At 54.3% G+C, this 27,426-nt stretch overlaps 10 protein-coding genes across 10 annotated transcripts; 4 read left to right on the forward strand and 6 right to left on the reverse strand.

Annotated features, from left to right (window-relative positions):
- Positions 1 to 1,485: 1,485 nt before the first annotated feature.
- Positions 1,486 to 3,696, forward strand: CTAM01_06253 (uncharacterized protein; the record flags this gene model as incomplete). Its single annotated transcript, XM_060522280.1, has 2 exons — positions 1,486 to 1,600; positions 2,246 to 3,696. The coding sequence occupies 2 exons, from the start codon at positions 1,486 to 1,488 to the stop codon at positions 3,694 to 3,696; spliced, it is 1,566 nt and encodes a 521-aa protein (XP_060383008.1).
- An 893-nt stretch (positions 3,697 to 4,589) lies between these two features.
- Positions 4,590 to 6,021, forward strand: CTAM01_06254 (uncharacterized protein; the record flags this gene model as incomplete). The annotated part of the gene is made up of 3 exons (XM_060522281.1): positions 4,590 to 4,789; positions 4,955 to 5,705; positions 5,791 to 6,021. 3 exons carry the CDS (start codon positions 4,590 to 4,592, stop codon positions 6,019 to 6,021), a joined length of 1,182 nt encoding a protein of 393 aa, XP_060383009.1.
- Positions 6,022 to 7,525: 1,504 nt separating this feature from the next.
- Positions 7,526 to 7,633, reverse strand: CTAM01_06255 (uncharacterized protein; the record flags this gene model as incomplete). The annotated part of the gene is made up of 1 exon (XM_060522282.1): positions 7,526 to 7,633. One exon carries the CDS (start codon positions 7,631 to 7,633, stop codon positions 7,526 to 7,528), a length of 108 nt encoding a protein of 35 aa, XP_060383010.1.
- Positions 7,634 to 7,827: 194 nt separating this feature from the next.
- CTAM01_06256 (sorting nexin-3) lies at positions 7,828 to 8,572 on the reverse strand (the record flags this gene model as incomplete). The annotated part of the gene is made up of 3 exons (XM_060522283.1): positions 7,828 to 7,856; positions 7,984 to 8,305; positions 8,495 to 8,572. The coding sequence occupies 3 exons, from the start codon at positions 8,570 to 8,572 to the stop codon at positions 7,828 to 7,830; spliced, it is 429 nt and encodes a 142-aa protein (XP_060383011.1).
- A 1,572-nt stretch (positions 8,573 to 10,144) lies between these two features.
- CTAM01_06257 (uncharacterized protein) lies at positions 10,145 to 11,798 on the reverse strand (the record flags this gene model as incomplete). The annotated part of the gene is made up of 2 exons (XM_060522284.1): positions 10,145 to 10,455; positions 10,514 to 11,798. The coding sequence occupies 2 exons, from the start codon at positions 11,796 to 11,798 to the stop codon at positions 10,145 to 10,147; spliced, it is 1,596 nt and encodes a 531-aa protein (XP_060383012.1).
- A 2,711-nt stretch (positions 11,799 to 14,509) lies between these two features.
- CTAM01_06258 (dolichyl-phosphate-mannose-protein mannosyltransferase) lies at positions 14,510 to 17,698 on the forward strand (the record flags this gene model as incomplete). Its single annotated transcript, XM_060522285.1, has 4 exons — positions 14,510 to 14,778; positions 14,846 to 15,135; positions 15,193 to 16,946; positions 17,156 to 17,698. The coding sequence occupies 4 exons, from the start codon at positions 14,510 to 14,512 to the stop codon at positions 17,696 to 17,698; spliced, it is 2,856 nt and encodes a 951-aa protein (XP_060383013.1).
- Positions 17,699 to 18,126: 428 nt separating this feature from the next.
- Positions 18,127 to 18,489, reverse strand: CTAM01_06259 (uncharacterized protein; the record flags this gene model as incomplete). Its single annotated transcript, XM_060522286.1, has 1 exon — positions 18,127 to 18,489. A coding segment is annotated over one exon (363 nt), but the record flags the coding sequence as incomplete, so codon positions are not given.
- A 199-nt stretch (positions 18,490 to 18,688) lies between these two features.
- On the reverse strand, positions 18,689 to 20,602 carry CTAM01_06260 (GDP/GTP exchange factor Sec2p; the record flags this gene model as incomplete). Its single annotated transcript, XM_060522287.1, has 1 exon — positions 18,689 to 20,602. One exon carries the CDS (start codon positions 20,600 to 20,602, stop codon positions 18,689 to 18,691), a length of 1,914 nt encoding a protein of 637 aa, XP_060383015.1.
- Positions 20,603 to 21,298: 696 nt separating this feature from the next.
- On the reverse strand, positions 21,299 to 21,694 carry CTAM01_06261 (uncharacterized protein; the record flags this gene model as incomplete). Its single annotated transcript, XM_060522288.1, has 1 exon — positions 21,299 to 21,694. One exon carries the CDS (start codon positions 21,692 to 21,694, stop codon positions 21,299 to 21,301), a length of 396 nt encoding a protein of 131 aa, XP_060383016.1.
- Positions 21,695 to 23,821: 2,127 nt separating this feature from the next.
- CTAM01_06262 (uncharacterized protein) lies at positions 23,822 to 24,325 on the forward strand (the record flags this gene model as incomplete). The annotated part of the gene is made up of 2 exons (XM_060522289.1): positions 23,822 to 23,976; positions 24,154 to 24,325. 2 exons carry the CDS (start codon positions 23,822 to 23,824, stop codon positions 24,323 to 24,325), a joined length of 327 nt encoding a protein of 108 aa, XP_060383017.1.
- Between the last annotated feature and the right edge of the window lie 3,101 nt (positions 24,326 to 27,426).

Below are 27,426 nucleotides of genomic sequence, written 5' to 3' on the forward strand. Positions count from 1 at the left end.
CTGCACTGCATTTTCCCAGCCGTCCACCGCACACACACACTCACACTCACACTCACACTCACATACCATACCTTCCTTCCACACTTCCACACACCTCGCCTCGCGCTGGGCTGCCTTACCGCTCACTTGCTTCACACTAGCATCCCAACCCGCCTCTCGCCCTCTCTCAATCTCACTCTCACTCATTGACTTGGGCACTCACTCTCATACACACACATACTCGCCCGCCCGACTCATAGGGGTGCCGCCGCCCCTCTCCCCCCCGTCGCGAAAAAAAGGGAGCCCACTCTTCAACACTCCCGTTCCGTCGTGTCTCTCCTAGTGCCTAAAGGCTCATCCCGGGTCTCACATCCAGAGGTACGGTACTCTTTCTCACTCTCTCTATTTCACTCACCTCACTTTCATACCGACACACGACATAACCAATTTGGGACTTTGCGGCTTTGCGGTGGGAACTCGGCACCCGCTTGCCCCTGTCATTGGGCAACTGGCCCGTAAACTCGCCTCTGCAGCTGCACCCGCCGTCCGCTCTTCTTTCCCTCTTCTCTCCTCCTCTCTCCCCGTCCCGTCCCCCAAGCAGTCCGTCCCATCTCCATCACTTTCACTTACCTACCAACCCACCAACCCTGCCTTACTCTACATGTCTTCTTATTCTCTCTCACGCCCAAGGCGCGAGCACACACTTGCTTGAGTGATTTCTCTCTCTTTTCATCCCATCCAACTGCACATCGGCCCTCTACCTGCTTGTGCTTGTAAGTACTTTGCCTACCTTACGTTACGTTAAGGTCCCCCAAGTTCCCTTGTCTCGCCCTACCTTACTTTGCCTCTCTCCTACCTTAAGGTACTTTACCTTACGCCTATTTCCTACAAGTACCTTGCCTTACTCCTCCTCCCGAGTTCCGCCCCAGTTCCCAGCCAGCCCCCGTCCTGTGGCCCCGACCACGTCCCCCGTTTCCCCCCGTACAAATCCTGAACGAAACCCCGATTCCAACCCTCCTCCTCTCCCCCCGTCTTTTCTTGGCTCTCCGGCCTCATTCACTCCTCCCCCCCCTTGGATCAACAAAATCTCTCGTCCTTCTTTCGTTCGAAAGCTTGCTTGCTCCATCCCAAGCCCCTCCAACTCTCATCTGTTCTGTTACCTGAGGCATTCCCTCCTCACTTCACTGGGGCCCTGTCTGCTGGGTTGCCACCACCTCAAAAGGTGCTGCTCCGCCATGAACTAACCAACTCCTAGATTTCAGGATCCCTCTTATTACGCCCCGGGGCCCTTTGGCCTTCTCACACACACACACATACTTTACACCGCTCCACTCAAATCGCCATTCGTCTCACACACGCACCCGGCCTTTGGTTTTTACAGTTGATCTTACTCTAGAGGGAAGAAAGAAAGGGCCACAACGAGGAAGGGTGGAAAAAAGAGAAGAAGAAAAGACAACTTGCTCTCGCGGGATCCTCCCGTCTGTTGCCCGCGGTGACAATTTCACCATGGCGCATGCCCAGGATTCCCAAGAGCCCCATAAACGGAAACGGGACGCAGACGACGGCGGCGCTCAGCCAGCTCACTCTGATCGCATTCCCCAGCCTCCTCCGCCTCAGTCAGGTATGTGTGGTGCGCCAGTGTGTGTGTGATCCAAGAGTCGAAGTCTCCAGCAAGAAAACCAAAATCCAAAAAAAGAGAGCAAGAGAGCAAGCATGTCGCGATGCGCTGAAGGACTATGAGCCGTCGATCTCAGCCTTCAGCTGCATCTCGTCGTTGTCGTCGTCGCGCCCGGAGGCAATCGAGGTTAGACTCGCCATTGATCCCTCGCCCCGGCCTGCCTGCCAGCGCCGCCCGCACCTTGTTTTCTACCTCTTCATTGTTTCCCCAAACTTCATCCCTCCCGTCTCCATCTTCGTCTCTTCTCCAGCCCAGGCTTTCTCTCTCCATCTGCATCGCGCTTGTTCCAAGCCCCTTGGCAATGCTTAATTGACCTGTGCCATGGAATCTTGCCCCATAGGCCATACCCGCTTGCGCTGCATCTCATCTCGTCCCATGAACTAGTACTAATTGTCAACCCAAAAAGGCAATGCATCCATCATCAACTACCTATCTAAAGCCAGTACTGGTAGACTCCAGCTCATTCAGGGAGAGCCTGACACATTCTCGGATGTGCTTGGTTTATTAAATCAGTACGAAGGTACGGTTTTCCCCTTTTCTCTTGTCTGTGGGGTATTATGGAATATCATGCTCAACGGTCAACAATAGGAGTCCTCAATAGACATGAGAGTCTCGCGGCAAACTTGGGCGCCAAGCTCACCGGGCCCCGTCTGCTGAAAGCTATGGAGGGAGCTTTTGAAGGTCCCATCATTACCAACCCACCGCCTCCATACGGCGCGGCACCCGTGAGCTGGCTCGATATTGTCACCTTTGCCAAGACAAATCCTGAGAAATTTGTTCTCACCACCGGACACGATGGCGAGCGCACGTGTCAGTTCTACCTGAACGGCATCCAGACCCAAATTCTTGAAGATGACTGGCGGCTCATTATCAACGGTGCCTTGGACAGGTTCTCCGTGGTGTCCACGGCTCCCCTGGAAGAGGATGAGACGGCCGAAGTCGCGACACTGGAAATTGTGGAGCAGCGACTACAGGTTCTCATCAAGAAAGCCGATGAGATCGCCAAGAGGGCACGACAGCTCAACTACCACTTGAGCGGCCGCAGAGCCGGAATCAACTCACGTCATGGCGGACAGCAAGGAGGCAGCTCGGCCTTTCAGTCCGTCAACCACTCCAGAGGCCACGTTGCCCACGGAGCTGGATACGACCTTCATGCAGACCTGCTCCAGCAGTTCCTGTCATCTTCCCAAGCCTACCCCCCTCGAGTGCCCTCCAGCGCCGGCCTCGAGCAGGCCCATTCGACGGGCCAACACACGCCGCCCGCGACGAATCCTCATCCGCACTCACTACCCTTGCAAGGACGTCCAGTTGTCGTGCATGCGCCACCGGTCATGCCACAGAGAGATCCGTCGTATGACCCGTCGTCGCCGCACCGGGCCATCATCACCGCAAGGATAGAAAAGTTGAATAAGGGAGACCAGATTTGGCCGCCGTGCGACCGCTGCCGCAGGCTCAAGTCGCCGTGCATCAAGCACCTGACGGCTTGTCAGGGCTGCACGAAGAAGCACGCCAAGTGCGGGTGGAAAACGATTACCGAAGAAGAGATTGTCTGGCTCAACCGCGAGGCCAGCAGCAGCGCCGACGAAGCGCCGCACGTGGAACCGAGCCCGGTTCAGCCGGCGCCGGTGAGGACTTTACGATATGATCCAACACAGGACGACGGCCGAACCCACGAGCCGCCGCCGCAGCCTCAGCCGCCTACGTCGTCTTCCGCCAATCTTATGCCGGGAGGAGGAGACGTATCTCGGCCGGCTAGCAGGGGCCAGCCGGACCATCGCCAGCGGTCGCCGTTAGACCCTGGATCTCGAAGCAGGACGAGTAGCTTCATGGACGTAGAGCATGAACCACCCCCGCCGATGAATCACAAGCCCTGGATGCCGGAGCCGCACCCGCACCGCGGGGAGCAGCAGCATCAGAACCAACTGCCCAGTCTGAAGAACGATCATATGCTGCTCAGCCACATGGCGTCGGCTGCGACTGCGGCCGCTGATGCGCGGGATGCTACCTCGACCCCGGCGAGCAGCATGGTTGGACGATGAGCTGGGAAAGGACACCATTTGCGGCAGATGACTTGTCTTATCCGTGGAACATGGAACAGGCCGCCCTAGGAACAACACCATGCTCTTATTCAGAGGGATAGGATGGGGCAAACAGGATTCGAAAAGAGCGTACCGAGTGTGTGTTTGTGTGCGCAATGTGTGTAGTGCGTATAGTGCGTATGTGCGAGTGCATTGCGAGGTGCGAAGCAAGGAAACAAAAGCAAAAAATCAGATAAATCCATAATGATATACAGTAAGCTCACTACAGTGCTGTGTCCAATTACTCAGTGGTGACGTCCAACTGGCTTACACTTCCATGTCCGTGGTGGTGTTTGAGTCTCAACACGTTAGGTAAGCATTGGACCTCAAGCCGTAAGACGAGGGAAGGTAAGGTAGCAGGGGGCAGTTACTTTGACGAATGACAGCGACTGGAAAGCCACATGAAGCAGGGGCCACACTTTCACAGTGGTGACAGCCGGCACGCCGGGTAAAGTGGGCCGCACAGATTGAAATCTGAGCGTGGCGCGTCGTTCCATCCGTATCTCAGCACGCTAAAGCAAATGGTGGACGGGGATAAGAAAAAAAAGTTGCCCAGCTCCTATCCTACCTTAGATTCCCGTCCCGTCATCAAGGACGAGCCGTTCCCTCGCATCCAACCTAACCTCCCGCGACATGATATCGACGTAACGGTGCCTCCTTCGATATCAACAATCGCCACCACTTTCTTTAACCTCCCATTATCCGAGGCTCGCCACATAGAATACTGAATTCCTCTTACATCTTATAATCGACTTTTCGTCTTCCTACTAGCCGAAGCTATCCTGCTACAGCAACTGGAATCGCCTTTTCCCCCCGAATCGCCACACACTTTCTTCCTCCTCTCTGCCGCCTGAATGGCTCACGCTCCCGCATCAGCCGAATTCATGTCTGCAAGAGGCGACCGGCCGGCTGCGCGCCGCGCCCCGGATACGACTTCGTACCCGACGTCCCGCGAGACGGGTGATATCATCCCCGACACAAAACAGAACCCGGCTGTGGGGGGCGAGAAGGAATCACCATTCGCAAAGTCATGGGTACATTTCGTTGCTGGAGGGTACGTCTGAAGCATATCTGTTCTTCTCTTCCCTCGTTATGCTCCGTCCATTCCCTTTTCGTTGGACAAAACGGTTGAAAGGGGGTTCTTGGGAGAGGAAAGAAATTTTGCGTGAGGGGGCCGCGCCACAAGAGAAAGCTAACAAGACTTCTTCAACCCTTACAGAGTCGGAGGTATGACGGCCGCAACACTCACAGCACCACTCGACGTCCTCAAAACCCGCCTCCAATCCGACTTTTATCAAGCTCAGCTCCGCGCCTCCCACGCCGCTCGCGCTCAGGCTGTAGGCACCCTCTCCCCCTACCGCGCCGCCCTTTTCCACCTCCGCGAGACCTTCCAGATCCTGGGCTCCGTCTACAAGATTGAGGGTCCCCGCGCGCTTTTCAAGGGCCTCGGACCGAATCTCATTGGCGTCATTCCCGCGAGGAGCATAAACTTTTACACCTACGGCAACGGCAAGCGCCTCATTGCAGAATATGTCAACGGCGGCGAGGAAGGGGCGGGCGTCCACCTCGCAGCGGGCGTGCTGGCCGGCGTGACGACGAGCACGGCGACGAACCCCATCTGGCTCGTAAAGACCCGCCTGCAGCTTGACAAGAACGTGGCGGAGAAGAGCGGCGGCGTGCAGCAGAGGCAGTACCGCAACAGCTGGGACTGCATCAAGCAGGTGCTGCGGACCGAGGGCGTCCGGGGCATGTACAAGGGCATGAGCGCGAGTTATCTGGGCGTGGCGGAGAGCACGCTGCAGTGGGTGCTGTATGAGAACCTCAAGAACAGGCTGGCGGCGCGCGAGGAGCGCATCGTCGCGAGCGGGAGGGAGAAGACGTTTTGGGACCAAACGGTGGATTGGATGGGGAATGCTGGTGCTGCTGGCGGTGCCAAGTTGGTTGCTGCCATTCTTGCTTACCCTCACGAGGTATGATTTACACGATACTCTCTCTCCGATGACGGCTTTTCGTCATCGCGCCACTTGTGACATACTCACTGACACTACCTACTAGGTTGCGCGAACGAGACTACGACAGGCGCCCCTGGCCAACGGACAGCTCAAGTACACTGGCCTCTGGCAGTGCTTCCGCGTCGTCTGGATCGAGGAGGGCTTCATGGGCTTGTACGGCGGTCTTACGCCGCACCTGATGCGCACCGTCCCCAGCGCGGCCATCATGTTTGGCATGTACGAGGGTATACTACGCCTCTTTGGCGCCTCCAGCAAGGCAAGCGCGAGCTTGTGAGAAGCCTCGTCATGCCCTGCCGATGGGGGGTTCCCGACCAACGACCACCAACACTACCACCAAACGAGTTCTCACTACACGCCAGCGACGATTATACCAGACCTGCGCCCGAACTCCTCTTTGGATGTAACAACCTATTGTACTATAATACACATCAACACACACACACACACACACACACACACACACACACACCAAAACCCTCACGACCAAAACGATCGACGCAAAAAACCATCGCAGCTCTGGGAAATAAATGGAACGGATCGGGACTCAACGGATCAAGGGGACGAAGGGCTTTTCGACGATTCTCTTCTCATCCCCCTCTTTGACGGCTGTTTGACGAAAGTTTGAGGGTCTCTTCATGTACGATACGAGCTGAAGGCGAAACGATCCCTAGACTTTCTTGGTCTGAAAGGACGACCCCTTTTTGGCCCATTGGGGTGGAGGCAGCTCTTTCACGAGAAGCGTGATTTGAGCCCCGGCATGATTCACCTCACTGGTTAACACTATTCTTCTAGGGGGAGAACGAGGGGCATAAGAAGGCGTTTTGGGGGGAATAAAAGGGGAAACTCCCTCTATTGTATAAAATCAGTTTTAAAGAAAAAGAGCCCATGAGGTTTCATCTTCACTAGATGGCAGATGGTAAACATCTGTGTATCATAATGTAAAACAAAGAGAAAAAAGCAGCAATTTCAACCCGTCAATCATTCCATTACGATTATGTGCTCTGCAGTGATTCACGTAGTACGTGCAGTCGAGACATCGCAATAGACCATTGAATTTGATGAGTGAGAGTTTGTCTGGCGAGGGAGGGATTCCACCTGCCCTTTTTTCTTCACAGCCTCTTCCAAGACAAACACCCAGGTCTGATGTCTGAACTCCCTTCTCAGCTCTCGAAGCTCGCTTAATTCGATGCTAGAGGGTTCCTTCCTTCCTCCACCAACTGCATATTTCAACGCCACGTACCCTAGAGCTCGCTGCTTTCCAACATTTCAATCTCGAAAAATGTAAAAAAAAGGAAACAAGACTCCTCCCGCTGTCAGGTCGCCCTATAGAAGGAACAGGAAATTAACCTTTAAAAGAAAGCATGAACCGAGTCACTTACAATCCTCTTCCTGCACGGAAATGGGATCACCAGGCAACAACAGTCTCTGCACTGCACCCGGTCATACATGTATAATCCGTTACTGGGTATGGGTCGTTTTGTCAACAGTCATGATTCTCAAATTTTTCTTCATTTTTTTTTGCTTGATAACGCCTAGCCCAGCCTCTCCTCCTCCTCCTCCCCACCCCTCCACTTCCTCTTCCTCTTCCCATATCGAGGAGATAAGCAACGCTGATGCTGTCCGCCTCGGCGGATTTCGTGCTCGGCGCAAAGAAAAAAAAAGGGGGGGTGAAGAACCCAAGCTTCTTTTTTTTTTGGGGGGGGGGGGGGAACGAAAGCTGTTTTTGATGGGATAAAGCTGAACATCAACAAGCAATAAACACTACGATAAGGAAGAAACTAGAAAAAGAAGAAGGAGAAAACTCGCACACCAATGGCCGTAGACATTGACTGAACCCCCCATTTGCTTTTATACCACCCTTCAATTTTTGTCCAATCCACACGCATCCCAGGGTCCACCCACGTCCCAGGTTCCAAACAATAACCCAGGCGTTCAAAGGGGCTCATTCATAAGAGATGGAGCTCTTCGCAGTCAGCCCTTCTTCGAGCTGCATGTCGGTGCGATGGTGCTTGGGCGGCCTCTTGCGCAGTTTATTCGGTGATCGCGAAACAGACGAGGAGAAGCTGACGCGGAGCTTCAGTCACCACGCGTTGCGGTCCCAGTTGGGATCTGTCCCAAAATCACGTCAGTTCATGCCTTCTACGCCTCGATATCGTTGCAATCCACCCCGATAGCCAAGCGCAGCATCACCAAAGACTGTGCGTAGATAATCACAAGCCAGAAAGCCAGCCCTTACCTTGAACAAAAGCGGCCAAGACCTTGCTGCCCGTCTGCAGAAGCGGGTGTCCGACGACGATGCGCAAGAACTTTTCGAGGCCGGCGCGGCGGCCCTCGATGACGTCGTCGCTGAAGCGGTTCGTAAACACCTTGCCGGGCAAGGGCGGGATGGTGACGCGGGCGCTCTCGCGCTCGAGAATGTCGCGGAAGTACTCAAAGTCGGAGTAGCGGCGGCGCACGCTCGAGGCGCGGAGCTTGAAGGCGGGGATGTTGGTGCGGCAGACAATCTCGTAGTCGGTGTACATGCTGCGGCCCATGCCGTGGGTTCTGGGGTTGCGGACCTAGAGGGGAAAGGAGGTTTGTTAGATTGTGTGAACTAGATCCCTTGCTTCTGGGCGCATGCGACAATGGCCGGGCAGGCGAGCCGTGGGAAGGGTGAATAGAGAGCATTGGAGAGGGATTATCGTGACAGGCTAGAGAGGACCGGGGGTTGCGCTGCAGCTGTGGAAAGCTTGCTGGACGTTTCTCACCTCGATCTCGAGAAAGTTCTCCGGCGGGCCGTAGATTTCGTCAAAAGACTGTTGTCGGTTATCCGGCATTGCCTGCATGATGGGCCGGTGAAAGCGCGGCGAGGCCTGTGATCCGGTCGGGGAGGTGGGAGAAGTGGGCTCAGCGCTGGGAGCGCGAGCGGCGTTCTGGCTTCCGGAATCCGTTTTGGCGGCTTTGTCCTCGGTGGGAAGAGGGGAGTTGCGGTCGGCGAGGCGGCTGTTTGTTTCTCACGTTCTTTCGCGCGAGGGATGGGCGGGGGAGAGGGCGTAGAGACTGTCGTCGAGGTACGGTATGCGCAAGCGCGATATCGGGTTCGGTGGAAACGGCTGCTCTCTTCTGTGCTGACTGCTGTTCCGGGATACCCTGCTCCTTCTCTTTCCTGTAGCTATTGTCTGCTACGAACCGGTGAGACTTGTCGTGTGACTGGGACCTTTGTTCCGAGGCGAGGCGATGTGAGGTGAAGTTGGGTTGTTCGTTGTGGGAAAAAATGTCGAGGTGGGAGGGAGGTGGGGGAATCAAGGCGGGTGCGAAGTGCGGCCGATTACGACAAAAATGGGTGGCAGCAATCAAGCAGTGTGCGGCGTGGTTTACCTTGGTCCTTGGGTGCCTGTCACCTTACTGTAGCTGGTGGAATTGCGGGGGAGCAATATGACGAACGCCAGTCCCGGCCGCTGCCGCAATAGACCGGTTTGCTTGATTATTGGGAGGAGGAGGCTGAGCCGATGCACCGTCTGAGGGTACGAGGTGGGGGGCACTTCCTCGTAACTGTGAGCGGTACGGACAGCGGTACGGGGTAGCGCTGCCCAATTGAGCAGGTGGGGGTACCTTGTGGACCGGGAGGTATTTCTGGAGTTCCCAAGTGCACAGCAAGTAAGGGTAACTACTCAGTTATACACCACTTTCACTTTGATTGAACGGGTCTGGGTGTGTAGCAAGGAAAGTAAAACTGGACTGTTGGTTCAATGGTCTTCCTTTCTTTCCTCGCATTTTATAAGTTTCACAGGACTGACTCCCTGGGTTCCAACCAAATCTCAAGCTGCTGTTGGAATTAAGGTTGGATTCGCGTTGCTGAAATAGATATCTTTTACCCCATTCAGCAGAACCCCAACTTTTCGGAACTACCTTTCTTTCTGCAGATCGCCCTCGTTGTATCTTAGCCTCGTGTGCCATGTGCGTCCACTCCTCGATGCTAGCATACAAATACATTCATTGACCACCAGCAGGTGCAGTGTGCATGTTGGACCACTGCTAAGGCACCCTGCTCACGTCTCGCGGCCAGTGGGCCTCGACCATTCCAGTCTTCCGGCGTCGGGATCACACTGCTCGCCGCAGCAGACGCCATAGACCGGTGGTAAATGGGTAGGATGATGCTGGGGCGACATGAGTCCTCTGAAAATAAGCAACCAGTAAACGCCGAGTTCTCACCTCCAAGCCAATCCTCTATTCGTGTTTGTACACTGAATCCGCCACGTTCCCGGAGCCTGGTTCTGACAGCTTCAGCTTCAGTAACCTCCTCCAGCCGAAGGAGTTCACGCCGTCATTTCATGTCCGAAATGCTCACGACCTCAGACTTCGGCATCTGAGACGTGCGTCTTGCCCGATCGATCCAGCCATCGTCGGCCCCTACCCGCTCACTTCTTGTCCGCAAATCTCTGGTGAATAGCACGGATCTGCTCCTCGACATTCAGGTTGTGCAGGTGGTTGATGTGAGCCTGGCTCTTACCATCAGGATTACCATCGAAACTATGAATCGTGGCCTTTTTGCGCCGAGCAGCCTCTTCTTCCGACAGGGGTTGGCCGGTGACGCCGTCAAAGACGTCGCTTCTCTGACTGGCAAGTCGCTTCAAGTTATTTGCGACATCCGCCGTGGACAAGTTGGTCGTGGAGTATCTAGCTTCTGCCTTTGCCTTTTGGTCCTTCCATTGAGGGTCCAGCAGTTCAACTACAGAAACTGTTAGCAATATTCAACTTTCATTCTGCAAGGCAGCTGTCAGGCTTACTCCTCATATGATCCTGCAGCTCATCCATGGGAATTTGCTGCTTGCAGTTCGGGCATAGCGCCATCTGGACACTCTGTTTGTTGGCCGCTCGTTGGAGTGCGCGGGGCACGTAGTTCTCTTTAATCTTCATCGGAGCAGTTCCGCCACGAGCTTCAGCGCGTGCTTGTTGTTCCCGGGCACGTGCCTCTGTCCTCTCCTGGATCCTCCGCTCTTCCTCCTCCTCTTCTGCTGATCGTCGCGGTGTGCCGTCTGGATATCCTTGGAAGCCTACTGGGGCTTGCGCCTGGAATTGCTGCTGCTGCTGAGGCGCATAGCCAGTGTGAACTGGTAACGTCTGAGAGGTCTGGGGGTAGGCGTTGTACGAGGTTTCCTCATCGGGCATGGCCTCCTCAATGCGAAGATTGGTTAATGATGCCTTGTTCCTCTCCTCGAGGGAAGCGTATTGCAGTTCGGAAAGATTCGTCGGGGGCGGCAGGTTCGCGGACTCGTCGGCATCTGTGAAGACAATAGTCTCGACAACCACAAAGTCGTTCCAGTCGATCCGGGCAAACTCAAGCTTCTTCTTCTCGTCTTCCTCCTCTTTCTTTACCTTCTCAACTTCCTGGAACTTTGAGTACTCGGCACGTTGCTTCGCGCGGCTCAGAACATGGTACTTGTCGTCGATGTTTTGCTGGATATGGTTGATCCTCTCTTGCTCAATCTTGCCGCCTTCGCCACCCAAGCCGCTGGCTCTCAATAACGCTGTATACTGGTCGACCTGATGTTGGAAAAAGTTGTGGAACGTGTGGTTCGGAATGAGGAATTGGAACTGGGGGTTTCCGGCCTCGCGTTGGGCAAGCTGGGTCATAAACTGGCGACCATTCTTCGCGACAAATAGGGCGGTCAATCGGATGACCTCGAGATCCTTCTGATTGATGCGCGGCATGCGGGCCGAGAACTGGAAATCGGGAGGCTTGGGCGGGCCTTGGGGCTTCTGCTCGACGGGTGTTGCTGCTTCGTTGGCGCGTCCTGCTGCGATGGCGGTGCCGCGGCCGGCCTTGATCTCATCAAGGCGCCACTGATAGAATGCATGGTATGCGTCGGTATTGTTAAGGAAACTGAATTTGGGGTTGGAGCGCTCCTTTTCGCGAATTCTGTCCTCAAAGATGAGACCGTTTCGCGCAACGTAACCTGCCGTCTTTTCGAGAACATTACGAATCTCGCGAGGCGGCAGAACAACACCGGTAGGAGGCTTGAGTTCGTCCAACACGGCGGCGGCGTCGCCGTTGGTCGCAGTCGAGGCCATATTGTGTGAGGAGGGCGCTCGCAGTTCGGAATGATGTCGTCAGGAGGCGGCGCGTTGGGTGGAAGTCGAAACGAAGGCAAAGCTCACCAGCCGCGTTCGTTAACTTTTTTCGGAGGTTCCCAGGCAACCTCGACGCCGAACCGGCTGGCAAGTATCTTAGTCAGCCGATTTTTGGGAGGACGCGGTGCACGGGCCATACTGGTTTCCACCTGCATATTCGTCGCATTTGGCCATCTTGGGTCCTGTGAACAACCTCAGGTGGCAGGTGGTTCTCCATGACACCTATCTTACCTTCATAGTGAACAATGTTGCTCATTATCATCACCAAGGCCCATGGCGTGGCGGGGAATGTCCTCGTTTGAATTGCCCCGCTCCCATGGGTCACGAGTTCGAGTCTCGTGAAAAATCGCTAGTATCGTCATAGGTTACAACTGAGGAATAGTACGTAACAATGATCTAGTGATTTTCGTAGGCTCCCCGTGAGGGGGGCTGAGCTTTTGCATCTTTCTTCCAATGAATGATGGATGATGATATCTTTTGGTCTAGACTCTTCTTATCGATGTGGAAGTAAGTAGGTAAGTCTGTTGGTCCTCGGAGTGCCGTCAAGCTTCTCTCACTTACACCACGGCAGTGCGTTAACCACTTCTTCCGAATCCCCGGCCTTTCAAGAGTTTGGTTGACATCTTTTGCAGGAACCAAAACCGATGGTCTTGAGTAGGTTCTGAGCCAATCATGATTTCTGCTTCTAGGAGTTGTCTCAAAGCGGGAAGCAAGGGATTGTCATCAGAGGCATATGTCTAAGAATGAAGGGATGCCGTTGAAGCTGCATTCCGATATCACAAATTCCACCTGCTCACATACCTTGGCGAGGCATTGAACAGCCACTCAACGCGTGCCACTCGCTCTCCAGCCCTTTGAGGCTCGAGCAAGGTGGCTTTATGATGTCTCGAGGCTAGCCAGTTATTCACCAGAGGCAGAAAGGCTAGTTGGTGGCCATGGCGATGTTTTCATCGCGTTCTGCATATGGGGGCTAAAATCGATGTCGAAACCTCCATATGCGGTGCGTGACACTGCTGCAATGGAAATAGATTGTGGGGCCATTTGGTGCAGTTGAGAAGGATAGGCCTAGGTGAAGTTGTGTGAGGTAGAGTTGCCTTACGTACGCCGTCTCTTTTTCAGCCGCATTGTACCGGTGCACAGGCCAGCGTCCATCAATAGTGGGCATGGAGAGCATGGATGGGGTCCATCGCGCCAGTGCGTCTACGCCTAGGCGGATGAAAAGCTGAACTCTGTCAGTACCTAGTTGGGATAGGTACCTTAGGTATTTGAGGCCGGTCGCAGAAAGAACAATGGGCAGCCACAGCACGTCTCCCGCCGTCTACATTTGGCGCTAGAGGAGCACGGGTACGCGGCCGGAGCTAAGATAACGCAGCTCCAAAGCAGGTACTCCAAGACATTGGACGGGCTAAAATTTATTTTATCTCCAAGGTACGTTTATGGATAGCTCTCTCGTGTTAAGGACACTTGTCCAACATCAACCGTGTCTTCTTGTACGTTGGATCGAGGACAAGATTAATGTAGAGTATTGCGCTCTGACGGTTATGTGGGAGGAACATCTAGACAATACCTTACGGTGTAGGTATGAGTAGTTGGGGTCCAGGGCTTTGCTACCACCTCACATGCTGATTGACAATCAATCGGTACCACCGTGAAGCGCGTAAAGTGCTTCTTACCTCAGATTGGCAAACTTCCAAAGGTAACCCCCGGCGCATCGGTGGGGTGTAAGGTGGTCCAAATATACGCGTCCACGGGTCCCCCCCTTACCCGAGCTTTTTAGGGATCACGTTCACTGTCAATTCGAGCAGCATGTCGGTGTACCTCACGGACTACTTTGACCACTGACATGATTCTATTCCTTTTATAAGTGAGATGGTAGTGTAATGGAGGTGGTGAGCGCCCGAGAGAGAGGCGTCTGCCCTGCTTGTCCGCACGTCTACTCCGTGCTGAGTGCCCGTACTGTCTACTGTCTAAGGGGTCGACCCAGCCGTAGGGAATCGTGGGAAGGGGGGCGTGGATGGACTCAAGGGGGGAGGGGGATCACTGGATGGAGCCAGGAAGGTCCCAGGCAGGCCCTAGCTTCAACCAATTGCTGGCTGTCAAACCACATGGGATGAGGCCACTTAAGCTACAACTCCGACCCTGACCCCCTTATCCTCCCTTCCAGCCTGGCCTCCCCCCCAGCTGTCATCAGCTTCCGCGGTGTAAACTTTCCGCCAGGCAGTGAGCCCAGATTCTACCTTAACAGTTACTTCGTTTCTCTACGGATACCTGCCCCTGCTCCCTTTTCCTTCCATCTACCTTACTCCAACCAGGAAGAAAAAGCATCCTCCTTTTTTTTCTTCTTGTTCCATTGAGGGCATTCTTCTACTGAGCCCGTCATTCACCTTTGCTAAATGACGGCCTTTTAATCCACCTCTTCCCTTCTCGACTTTCGTTGATCCCTTTTCCCACTTCTCTGCCACTCGATCGACGCGAGAAAACCTCGCCTACAATTCTCACCTTGCTAGGTGCTGACGACCGCTCTCCGCCTTCGTCGTCCACGTCGCCCGCTACCAAGTCGTAGCTGCCGTCGACATTGAGTGGACGACATTTGCGCCCGCCCCGAATAGTCCGACCCTCTCCCCACCAATCGATACTCCTTCTCTGCGAACATGGCTGCCACCAAGCCAGTCCGCTCTCCGAGCCCCAAGCTCGAGAAGCAGGCCAACGGTGTCAACGGCATCAATGGCAACGGCAATGGCCATAGCAAACTCCCCGTCAAGCGCGAGTCGAGCTACAAGTCCGACGGTGTTGAGGACAACGATGTCTTCCTCCTGCCTGTTTCCGACTACCAGATCATGTTTGGCTTGACCATCCTCGCCGCCATCGTTCGCCTGTTCCGAATCTACCAGCCCACCAGTGTCGTCTTTGACGAGGTCCAGTAAGCACACATATACCCCCTTGCCTCCCTTTCCGCGCGCATTGTCGCTGACGCCTTCGCTCTACAGTTTCGGTGGCTTCGCTTCGAAATACATCAAGGGCAAATTCTTCATGGATGTCCACCCTCCTCTGGCCAAGATGCTCATCGCTCTCACCGGTTGGTTGGCTGGTTTCAACGGCGACTTCGACTTCAAGGACATTGGCAAGGACTACCTTGAGCCCGGCGTTCCCTACGTCGCCATGCGCATGTTCCCGGCCATTTGCGGTATCCTGCTCGCCCCTCTCATGTTTCTGACTCTCAAGACCACCGGATGCCGCACCACTACGGCTCTGATGGGCTCCAGTCTGATCATCTTCGGTAAGTGCAAAGTGCCTCCTCACGCATATACGAATCACTGACCGACAATCCTTCCAGAGAACGGCCTTCTTACCCAAGCTCGTCTCATTCTCCTCGACTCTCCTCTCATGGTCGCAACCGCCTTTACCGCCCTCTCCTTCCAGTCTTTCACGAACCAGCATGAGCAGGGACCCGAGAAAGCTTTCCAGTTGAGCTGGTGGTTCTGGCTCCTGATGACTGGCCTGGGTCTGGGTACCACCGTCAGCATCAAATGGGTTGGTCTATTCACCATTGCCTGGGTTGGAAGCTTGACCCTCGTCCAGCTTTGGGTTCTCCTTGGAGACACCAAGAACGTTACGCCGCGCATCTGGGCCAAGCACTTCATGGCTCGCGCCTTCGCCCTCGTCATCATCCCCGTCGGCTTCTACATGGCCATGTTTGCCATTCACTTCCTTTGCCTGGTCAACCCTGGTGATGGCGACGGCTTCATGAGCTCAGAGTTCCAGTCTACTCTTAACTCCAAGGGCATGCAAGATGTGGCCGCCGACGTCGCTTTCGGTAGCCGTGTCAGCATCAGACACGCCAACACACAGGGCGGCTACCTGCACTCCCATCCCCTCATGTACCCCACCGGTAGCAAGCAGCAGCAGATCACTCTCTACCCCCACAAGGATGAGAATAACCTTTGGCTCCTCGAGAACCAAACCCAGCCTCTTGGAATCAACGGCGAGCAGATCAACGGAACTCAAGCCTGGGACAACCTCCCCGAGCCTGTCTTTATCAAGGATGGCGATGTCGTTCGCCTTTACCACACTCCCACATTCCGTCGTCTTCACTCCCACGACGTCAGACCCCCTGTGACGGAGGCTGATTGGCAGAACGAGGTGTCCGCTTACGGCTACGAGGGCTTCGAGGGCGACGCCAACGACTTGTTCAAGATTGAGATTATCAAAAAGCAGTCTCTCAGCGCCGCTTCCAAGGAGCGTCTTCGCACTATCGAGACCAAGTTCAGATTGGTTCACATCATGACTGGCTGTGTACTCTTCTCCCACAAGGTCAAGCTCCCTGAGTGGGCCTCTGAGCAACAGGAGGTCACTTGTGCAAAGGGAGGTACCCTTCCCAATAGCTTGTGGTATGTCGAGTACAACGAGCACCCGCAACTCACCGGCGACAATGTCGAGAAGGTCAACTACCGTCACCCTGGCTTCTTTGGCAAGTTCTGGGAGCTTCAAAAGGTCATGTGGAAGACCAACGCCGGCTTGGTCGAGTCTCACGCCTGGGACTCGCGTCCTGACTCGTGGCCCTTCCTCAAGCGCGGTATCAACTTCTGGGGCAAGGATCACCGCCAGATCTACCTGATGGGCAACCCCATCGTGTGGTGGAGCTCTACCCTTGCTGTCGTTATCTACGTTCTCTTCAAGGGCATCGCGACTCTCCGCTGGCAGCGCAGCTGCAACGACTACTCCAACACCACGTTCAAGCGATTCGACTACGAGATCGGCACTGCGGTTCTGGGCTGGGCTTTCCACTACTTCCCGTTCTACCTCATGGACCGTCAGCTGTTCCTTCACCACTACTTCCCCGCCCTCTACTTCGCAGTCATGGCATTCTGCTCCATCTTTGACTTCGCCACCGCTCGAGTCTCGCTCGCTGGTATCCGCAAGAACCCTGCCATCAACCGCGTCAGCGCTGTTGCCTTCTTGGCGCTCACGATCGTCGCTTTCGTGCTCTTCTCTCCTTTGGCTTATGGTAACGCCTGGACCAAGTCTGAGTGCAGCCGGCTCAAGGTTGTTGGCACATGGGATTTCGACTGCAACAACTTCTTTGACGACGTAAGTAACACTACTGCTTTCATTCCGAGTAGAGGGGTACCGGATAGGGGGTTGTAAGAGCCAGTGATGAGATGAGACAAATCTTGGCTCAGGCGGGATCGATGTTGAGAAACGGTTGATAGCCAATTGAAACGAGATTTGTCAAAGCATCTTTGGTAGGGCTTGTGAATCTGATGGAATGGGGCTAACATCACGTTCTGGCATTACAGTACTCTCAATACACTGAGCTCCTCACTCGCACTTCCGCTGCTGTTGGAGCCACGCCGACGCCTATCAAATCTGAGGCTCCCGCCGCCCCTGTAGGTGGTCAAGTCGGTCAGATTCCCATTGGCGAGGCTCAGAAGGAGCAGGCTGAGCCGGCCGTCTCGGGAGCCCCTGGACAGAAGGTTCTGTCCCGCGAAGAGAAGGTTGAGTACCGGGACCAGGACGGCAACCTCCTCGACGAGGCGCAGGTGAAGGCGTTGGAGGGCAAGGTCGAGTTCAAGACGAAGTACGAGACGCGGACACGCGTCGTTGACGCAAGTGGAAACGAGGTGCAGATGCCCGAGGGCGGTTTGCCCCAAGAGCAGAACGTCGCTCCTCCTCACCCTGACGTTCAGGGCGTCGACCAAGAGACCAAATCCAAGGCCGACGACTCAGCCGCGGCGCCCAAGGTCGCCGAGAGCGTCCAGGGCCAGAGGGAGGCCGAGCAGAAGAAGGCCAAGCCCGCAAGTGATGGCGGCAAGGAGGCTACTGCTCAGGAGGAGCTCTGAACTCTAAACTTGGAGAAAAAGAAGGTGATAAAAAAAATCTGGGGCTGGACTGTAATGGCCTGATGAGAGGGGAAAGTTTGATCAAATTCATCTTTTGATCTCACGGATTTTCTCGCTTTCTGCGTCGCAATTCGCCCCGTTGTATACCAGCCGTGAATGGGAGCGGACAAGACGGGATGGTGGAAATGGGGGTCGGCCACAAAACGCCGAAGCTTTGTTTTTTTTTTTTTTCCATTTGTTAATGTAAGATTCCAAAAAGAAATGACATGTCCAATAAATGCTGCTCCTAGGTGATTTGCCAAAGATACTCACCCGGAACCTTAATGTGTCTCTGGTATCTCGACGATGGAGCCTACCTCGGTCACAGCCACTGGAAATTGAGTTGGAATAAGATGCGTCTTATTCAACGGTAGTCATTATACCTTTCACTATAGGAATGAAAAGGCTCTCTCACAGTTCAAGTTGCAATGCAGATAGACAGGTTTTGAAGGTTCATCCAATGCTCGAGGCATCATCATCTTTGGCATTAATAAGAAGGCATTACGATGCAGTAACCTTGTATCTGTGATCCCCCCTCCCATCCCCCTTTGTTCCTGTTGTTTGTCTAGCAACTTTGCCTGCTTTGATCCAGCCTTCTTCTCCTGCTCCCATGACGGCAACTGTTTGCTTGTCCTCCCTTTTTTCGGAATGGGACACAGTTTTTGTTCTCCAAAACGCCAATGCCCCCTTCCTAAATGGATGCCCAGAACGAAGAAAAAAAAAGAAATAGGTGAATTTTGCACCCTCTGTCCATCCTATTGTCACGGTTCCGTGAATTCGCTCTGCCTCTTCCTTGACTTCCCCCATGTTGTTCTCCCGTTTGGTCTTCATTATGAGCCCCGGCATTTCTGCAATGGCAGCGTAGGGTGTAATTAATACAGTATCGAAGATTAAGTGTATGTGTTGCGTATCAGAAATCGGGGATCGATCGTTACGATAAGTCGCTCATGATTATGCTGTGGCTTCGACCTTTTCCTCGGTTGTCGCAACGATAATTTGCTGCTCCTCTTGGATGGGAATATTGATAGACAGTCGTTTCTCGCCGTCCTTCTCTGCAATAGAGCCCTTCTCTGGCGAAGACGACAGTGTTGAGTTTCGATTACTCGGGCAAGGCGTCTCTGGTCTTGCTAATGACTCCTCGGCATCCAGCTGGCTGGCCGTCTCCTCGAGGGGAGTGGCAAAGGGAGTAGCGTCATCATTGGTGTTCTCCGAAGGCGTCACTGCCACCTCTGGTCCAATGTCTCTAGACTCGCTATCATGGCTAGTCCGAGGGCTCTTCTCCAGGGGTAGTGAGTGATGATGACTGGCCGGGACGACGCCACCACCGATTCGGGACCAAAACATCTGTTCCCGCAGGCGAACGCTTTCCTCCCAGGCAGCCTTCTCTGCGTCTTCGTCCTCCGCTCGCCAGTGCCCGTCTTTTACGATACGCAAAAAGTTGAGGAAATCGCACGTTGATCTCACACGACCTAAGCAATATTTGCAAAGAGGGTATCTCTGAGCTGATTCAGACTCGCTGGTTCGGAAACGGTATGTTCGCAGGTGCTCTTCATCCTTCCGTGCGTCGCCACACAGGGAACAGGGGTAGAACTGCGGCTTGACAATTGAGGCAAAGGGTGCATTGGCAGGAATTGGCTCCACCACGATTGAGCCATCGCTCATGGCATTCAAAACGCTGCGACGCGCAAGCCAGGACAGGCCCGGGGCGATATCCAGTCGGAGTGTCGGCTCAACATCCTCTGCCAGGACACGCTTGAAAAACTTGGTTTCCTTGAGAGCCGGCGGGGGCGGGCCCACGTTGGCTGAGGCCGTGCTTGAGACAGAAGCTGGGGTATTCGGGGTCTGCGGCGATGACGTAGCCGGAGTCCCAGCCGTGGATAGGGAAGCAGTTGATGCATTGGAAGGGTGAGCGCTTGAGGTGCTGCCGCCCATGCCGAGACCCAACCCACTCAGACCGTTATATGAGCCAGACGAAACACGGCTACCAGCGCGATTCCTGGACAGCTTTGTAAGGCTAAGAAAGTCCTCGTAAGCTCCCAGATCAGTCCTAAGAACTGGCTGAATGAGATGCGTCAAGCTAGTAGGGTACGTCGGCGAAGACGGATCCAAGAGAGGCGAAGCGACGAGGCCTTCTGAGCGATCATCATCTTTCGTGATATCGGGTTTACTAAAGCCGGGAGAGGAGGGAGCTGTGCCGGTTGTAGCATCATCTCTTTCGAGCATCATCTGCTCCATGACGTGCTTTAGGTCTGCTAGTTGCTGTTGTTGAGAGGTCAGCAAGGCCTCCATATCGCCAAGCTGAGATCTCAGATTGTCGTTCTTTCGTTGGATGGCCTCCTGCTCCACCCTCGCCTCCTCTTTCGCAGTAATGACCATGTTGTTGGCCTCCTCGAACAAAGCCGTGGAAAGACTCTCCAACTCTTGTTCAATCCTCTTTTGCTCCTTCTCAGCGTCCTCTCGGAGTTTCTTCTCTTGGTTCACACGGAGCATGATGGTCTTCTTTTCTTCCTCTGCGGTCTTGCGACGAATCCAAATATCGCCCGCAAGCATCTCTCTTTGAGATTCGTTCTGTTCTTCTAAATGCTTGATTTTCTCGCGTGCTCTTTCCAACTCTTGTCTTGTGGCGGATAATGTGTCGTCGAGGGTTGTCTGGTGGTTGATGGCGTTTATTAATTTGGCGCTCAGGGTTGCGACTTCGTCATTCAGCTCGGGATGCTGAGCAGCATCGGCTTCACTAGCGGGACTCATAGCCCGGCTGCGGGGGTCAGGTAGCGTACTCAGCTCGCCGTCATCGTCTGGAGGTGTCACTGTTGTCGTGGGTCGAAGTGTCGGTGAGGATGCTACTGAGGAAGACATGATGGGCATGTCGACAACGGAAGGTGCTTGACTCGTCGTTTTCGTGGCTCGGGGGCTTGGTGACGGAGATCGAGCTATTGAAGAGAGAGATCGAAAATGGCCAAAAGGTCTTCCACCGGGTTGAGGGCTGGTATGTTGTGCCCAGCCAGCGACGGCGATAAAGCTGTGCCACACAAGATTAGTTACAGCCATTTGACGGCGCTGAGTGCAAAGTGCAAGCCGGTGCTGATCGCGACTTTCTCGAGCTGACCGGGCAGAGACAAGAGAAAGAACACGAGAGGCATGGCCCGGTTATTGAAGGATGAGAGACATACGAATCCATTCCCTCTGAATTTGCCAGCCCGCTTGGGACGAGAGACAGAAGCTACCAAGTATGTACTTGGGTAATTGGGGTTGTTGGATGGTGAGACAATGCGTTGGCAAGAGCTGGCACCACCTTAGATGAGATGGGTCTAACAGCAGGCGCGAGGCGTATGACAAGCAGCAAGCGACTGGCAGGCGGAATGCACGGTAGCCAATGCCGATTGATTGGTGCTAGCAATCAGACTGGGGCCGAAGTGGAAGGGCCGGAATGGGGGCGTTGGCCTTTAGATATCGCAAGAGACCATGGCGGTGCGAGCTATGGAGGTTGAGATGCGGATTCTCCTCTCTGGCTATGTGCAAAGATGGCGTGTGGGTGTGTATCTGTGTGAGGATTGGTCGGGATTAGGCGTGGTCGTGAGGCAGTTCGTGATCGTGAGAGATTGGCGGACGAGGCGGGTCACTGTAGGTTGTAGTAAGTAGTAAGAAAGGTGAGGGGGTTGTTGGGATAGTTAGGAATAGGAAGGAAGAGGAGAAGAAGAGGCGAGGTGACAGGTCGAAGCCGAGCAGCGGAGCAGCCTTGGACTTTGAGTGTTTTCGGCGTGGTTGGCAGGAGCCGAATAAGCAGGCGGGAAGTAAGGTGGTAAGGTAGCAGTGGTGGCAGAGCAAAAGAGCCCAGGCGGCGGCGGCAAAGTGAAAAGAGCACCAGCCAGCGAGAGAGAATAGGATGAGAGAAGGACTGGGGACCCGAGAGGCCATGACCAGTGACAGGGACCAGGACTGGAACTGGGCGGGTGACATGGGTGGTATTGGACGGGTCGAGCGTGAGGAGCACGGCGTGGACGGTGGTGAGCAGCGCGCGACAGGGACCAGATGTCCAACTTGCGCTTGCCAACTTCCATTGTGGGTGGCAGGTGCGGAGCGCAGACCAGACTTCACCTGGACAGGCAGGCAGGCAGGCACTGGCCTGCAGCGTCAGTCGGTCCTGCCACAAGACGGGAGACGGGCACAACGGGCAAGAGAGAGAGAGAGAGAGAGAGAGAGAAAGAACCTCCAGCGCCTTCCCAGTGCCTCCTTGGGACTGGACCGGGCGGGGCGGGACCGGACTGGACAGGCGTGGGATCGTGGTTGTGGATGCATCGAATAGCAAGGAGGGTGTGGGTCTGCGCAAGAGCAGGGGTGGGGGCGGTGCAATCGCTGGGAGTGGGACGGGCCCGAAAGGGTTCTAGGTTAAAGTACCTGCAGTCTCGATGCTCACTCACCTCAGCTTTCATTACAGCGGTTATTCTCAAATGCGGTCATGTCGTTTACTCATGTTGTTTTGACAAGTATGTAAGCTAAAGGTTTGCAGTGTTTGCCCTGTCGTGCAGCCCAAACTGCATTTTGCCTCAAGCTCCTTCATGTAGGTGCCTTGATAGTATTGATCTTACTCAGCTCCAGATGTTCCCCTCACCAGCCATCAGTCATTGATACACCACACTAATACTCGGTAGACATAAGCAAGTTGTGCACGAGCAGGGGTTAGGAGGTCGGCCATGAGGTAGCGGCCTGGTGGCAGGTGAGCTAGCCGAGTGTGACGACGTGACGACAACGAGACAGAAGCGATTGACATGATGGACACGATTGAATACCACTTCCACACTTCGTACAGCTGCACATGTCTTCCCGTCCCATCCCATTCCATCTCATCGCGTGTTCAACACCGGGGCTGTCGGTCGGTCGGTCGGTCTTTCGGTACAGAAGACGCTAAGGCAAGACAGAAAGCTGCAAATGATCTCGCGGTGGGGAACTGGGGCCATCGGTTTGGTCTGGAGCACCTGGTCACAATGTTCAAGACAAGTTCGCCATTCAACTGTCATTGTGGACCTTGCTTTTTTGGCCGTTAGCTAGCCTTGAACATGACACTCACGATTCTCGCATCTTTTCGCACGTCTTGCACCGGGGGCCGGTCAGTTGCCAATGTGGGCAGACAGACCTTGGCCGCTGGAGATGACGACCACCTTTTCAAAGTAGTGATTCGCTTTCGCCCCCTTTGCGCGCTTTTTCCCACGGGCCAAGCTCTCTCAATCCCGTCACAGCCACAACTCAATTAAAAAAAAAAAACCACCCAGCTCCGTCATTACACCTCTAGTCCCTGATTTCCATCGGCGCTGCTGCCGACAGGCCCGCACGTCCAACACTTACGCAGCAAGGTAGTTCGTACCGATGCGATGCGAGCTGAGCTGGATCACACACTCGTCACTGACTATTGGATCTACTACACGGCATGCGACGATCAAAAAGCGATTTAAGGCGCGGGCGTGCAAATGAATCGGAAGACGATTTCAAATCGCGTTGTGTGCGAGTGCGAGACTGGCTTTTTGTTCCCCCTCTAAACCAAATACCCAGGAAAAAACAATTCCTAATTTGAGAAAACAGAAAGCAAGTCTACCAATCAGCGAGTCGGTGGTAGTGAGTTATGGCAATGAGATGAAAACGTCTCAAGTTCCTCCCGCAAGTAATCCAATTTAATTCACCTCGGGTTTACTTCAATTCGGCCAAATTCCTCAGCGCATTCCCCTTCGCTCCCTCTCTCGCTGCCCGCCTTATGCAAACGACGGGAGTGATGGGAACCTTGGTAGGCACTTTCATTATCTAGGTACCTCCCACCACTTGAGTTCAATGATTGTTGTAGCACGTGGTTTCCCTTAGCACGTGGTTTTTCGTTCCCAAAGGTACCTGCCTCACTTCTAGGTACTTCCTCTTCGTCTTCCCGCTGTGCCGAGTGGCTGCAGCTTTTGGCAGCAGCGAAGAGCAGAGACAAGAAAGAAGGCAAAAAAAGGGAAAGAGCACGGACGCTGGGCTGGTCTCAGCTGGGCAGGTATCTTCAAGTGGTCAAAGTTATGAACGCCTGTCGTTTATACGGCTACTCTTTCCCGGTGTTTATGCATGGATTGTCGATTGTCCATCTTATGTGTCTTAGTCAGCCGCCAGAATCCCTCCCTCCCAGTAGGTAAGGATCCCACGTTCCTTTCCATTTCGTTTCCGCGGACCACAGAGACCCAGAGTTTCCAGAATCGCGAGAGCCAAGACTCAAAGAAAAGGTGAACCTGATCCTCCCGCCGTCTCCCAGAGTCCCTCCACCCAGAACCCAGGGCTCAACAGCCTCAAGGTTCTTCAACTCCCTACCCTTTTGCATTTACCTGCCGCTCGCCTGCACATGCAAACGTTGGCCCCACCGAATTGAATCCTCGCTTTATTACTTCGGTACGCCGCACTAGGCACAGCCCGTTCAAACGGACCCCGAACCTGACGCGCACGCCTTGCTCCTGTACAAGTTGGAACACGACACGGGTCACCCCAGCCAACATCGTGTCCGCTGATCTCAACTCATATTTTACGAATGTCGTCTATCCGTATCTCCATCCCTTACGAGACCCCGGTCTACACTAAAACACCCTCCAAAGCTGATTAGTCGCATTTTGGCACTATTTCTCTGTATCGGCTCGCCCCTAACTACACTAGGTAAGCATCCCTGATACCTGAGATCTATCGTTGAGCCTCCGAGGATACGGATACAGACTACCTTACGTACGGTCTATGCAATCGATACGAGTATCGCACGATCAACAGCCTCCCCATATTCCGTCTATATTTCCTACTCTCGCATATTCTGTCGCCTAAGAAATGCTGCAACATTGGCCCAGCTAGTTTCAGGTCACGAACGATCAGCAAAGACCATTGCACATCCCGTCATCATCTAGTCCTATTCTTAGTTCTACGACTCCCCTATGTCGATTTGATTTTCCTACTTCATACATCCGAATCAAAGACAACGAGTCAACAAGAGCCACCCCCTAAGTCAGTTCTTGACCGCATCAGGGGCTCGAGTTGCATCCGCTCTCGCATATCTGCACTTGCATTTGCATCGGCATCGGTATGAGAGCCCCGGTAGCACCAAGCCCGGGCTCCTGGCATCTCAATCCCTTGGACCCGACTACCACTGTGCCACTTCACCCTGTCACCCCGTGCCCACTTCAACCCTCAAAGTCTGAAGTCTGAAGCATGCTGAAGGGACTGCGGTGTGCTTCAGCTTCACAATGCCTGCGCCCATCTTCATGCTTGTGCGGCGGCATCTACCGAATGGCCTGGTCATTATCCAACTCTACACAATCCAATCCGAGTGCTACCATCAACAGACGAATTAGTGTTCCATCCAAGCTTCCGGTACAGAATACGGATACCCTCTACTAACACCGTCGCCGCGGCAAAGCCATGTTCTGGACTATGCAGACCGGGGGGTCCGGCCCCAGGACCCTGGCAATGTTCAATTGTCAGCTGCACGCCGGAATCTCAATCGCTCCGCAAACTTGACTGCCGCCGCCCGTCGCCCTTCCAAACCCGGCGCATTGCTTTTGCGTCTGCACTGACGCGCCTGATCGCCTAATTACCACCATGCTTCCTGGCCACTTTGCCTCCTCGTTGGAAAACTCGTGACTATTGACCTGGACCAAGTCGTCGATACCACCGTTTGCGGCTCTACAGAGATACAATTTCTTTGAGCTTTGTCGACAGCCCCAAAAACCCGGCAGTTGAAGGTCGTTGCGCTCTAAAGGCTGGGCCCTCGTGCCTCTCCGCCTGGCTTGACCAACCTAACGCGTTTGGTCATCGCTCGCCTTGTCTATCGATTTCATCTCCGCCATCCGTTACACTCTGTTCAGCCTCGTGGACTATCGTCCTCTGCCCTTTGTGACCTAGGACAAACAGAATCCCGGTCTGGACTTGGCCAAGACTGTCGGGCCGCCCGCTATCTCAGCAATCGCTGTCGCTCGCCTCCTCCCGATTCAGCCCATCTTGGCTGATGGTGGTTGGCGTCCGGAGCTTGCCTGGCCCTCCCTCGCCTCCGTGTCCGTGGGCTCTTCCGGGTCTCAGAACGCCCAGCGGCGCCTCTTCACGCCGCCGTTTGCTTCTTCAGACCGTCTGCTTCCAAATTTACCTCGCGACCCAGACCCCGCGAACCAAACGGCCGACGCCTCGCTCTTGACACCTGAACATCAGTGCTTTGCAACCCCTGTGTGTCCGTCCGTTCAGGTCAATCCTCTCTTCGTCCCATCTCCCCCGGATCCCGAATGTGTGTTTCACACGGACGCCTAGTTGGGCTGGCAGCCCCCGTCCCAGCTTATTTCAAGTTCTTCTGGTAGCATTGCTTGTTCTTTACCCATGAGCTTTTCGATGCTGACGCGTCGGATCTGTCTTGCTACGTCGCAAGCAGTATGCTCTCGTCTGATGAGCCTCACATCAAGAAACTACGACGCTGAAAGCTGAACCCCTGAACCTGATTGAACAAGCACTCGCCTCTCCCTGGTCCTCTCAACTTGGCATCTAATATTTTATTGAGATACACATTTCTTTTTGACTTTCGGGAGCTGCGTCGGGTTTTTGCATGTCTCGACCCTTTCTGGCTGTGTCTATCTCTTGCATAGATCCGCACCATTGAAAACCCACAGAGAAGATGTTTCGCCTTTGATTGAGCTGCAGTCGACGATACAACATAGCCTCAGCGTCAAGCGGGCACTGCATATCAAATAACAAAGACGGAGAAGGGGGAAACGTCATCGGGCCGCAGGCTGTAAACATGCACGCACCGGCTTGGGCCGAGAACTGCAGAAGAAGCTCGCCGACTCCCCCGCACATGAGACCCCTCTCACCCCCGAAACTGGCTGCCGGGATCAGTCCGTGCTTCGGCCGCGACGACAAACGGCACACGCATAACGTCGTCCCATGTCACGCACCGGCCGCCGACGTCCATCCGCATTTCCGATCTTCTTCTTTGAAACGTAAAACAGACTTTAGGCCGAGAGACGAGGGGGGAAGCAGGCGGCCATATATAGCTCCCCGCGACTTCTCGCGTCTCGCTCTGCACCTATCCGGATTGTGCTGCCAACCAGCGCCCTTCCCACGGTCTTGCTCCTGCATCGCATGGTTGTTTCACTTGCAGGTTTCCATCTTGAGTGTTTCTCTATATCCCTTCATATAGGCGAAATCTCCCGCGCGGCCCAGGACATATTTCTCCCCGACTAGGACCAAGCTCTGGAGCTTTGCACCACTTACGCAGCACAACAAGCAATTAACTATCAACGGACGAGAACGCTGGTGTGCTCCCCTGAGAAGCTTCTGCAGTTCGCCGAGCATTGATGTAGTATGCAAACGTATGATTAACAGCGCTATCCCGGCGTGCCATTGTTTGGTGTTTTGGCAGCTCGCGACCTTGTGAGGAAAGTCGTGACCGGCACCAAACACTGTTCAGTTCGCAACCCGTCCTAGATACAGTCAATCTGTGCGGCCCGGCTTGGCGCTTGAAAGAGAATTATTCGTGGCCTTTCACAGGCGAACGTATATGGATGTCGTCTGCTGCGTTGGATTCTGCCGCGGCTTATGATTTTCCGTCTCGCTTTTCTTGATCCCTCTGATACGACGCCCCAGCTCATCACGGGTCTTAGTAAATGAGTTCCATGGCTTCAGCAAAACCACCAGGCCGGTGTTGCCGCTTCATT

The sequence above is a fragment of the Colletotrichum tamarilloi genome, assembly GCF_030869305.1.
Source record: "Colletotrichum tamarilloi strain Tom-12 chromosome Unknown Scaffold_17.1, whole genome shotgun sequence".
Taxonomy (NCBI): domain Eukaryota; kingdom Fungi; phylum Ascomycota; class Sordariomycetes; order Glomerellales; family Glomerellaceae; genus Colletotrichum; species Colletotrichum tamarilloi.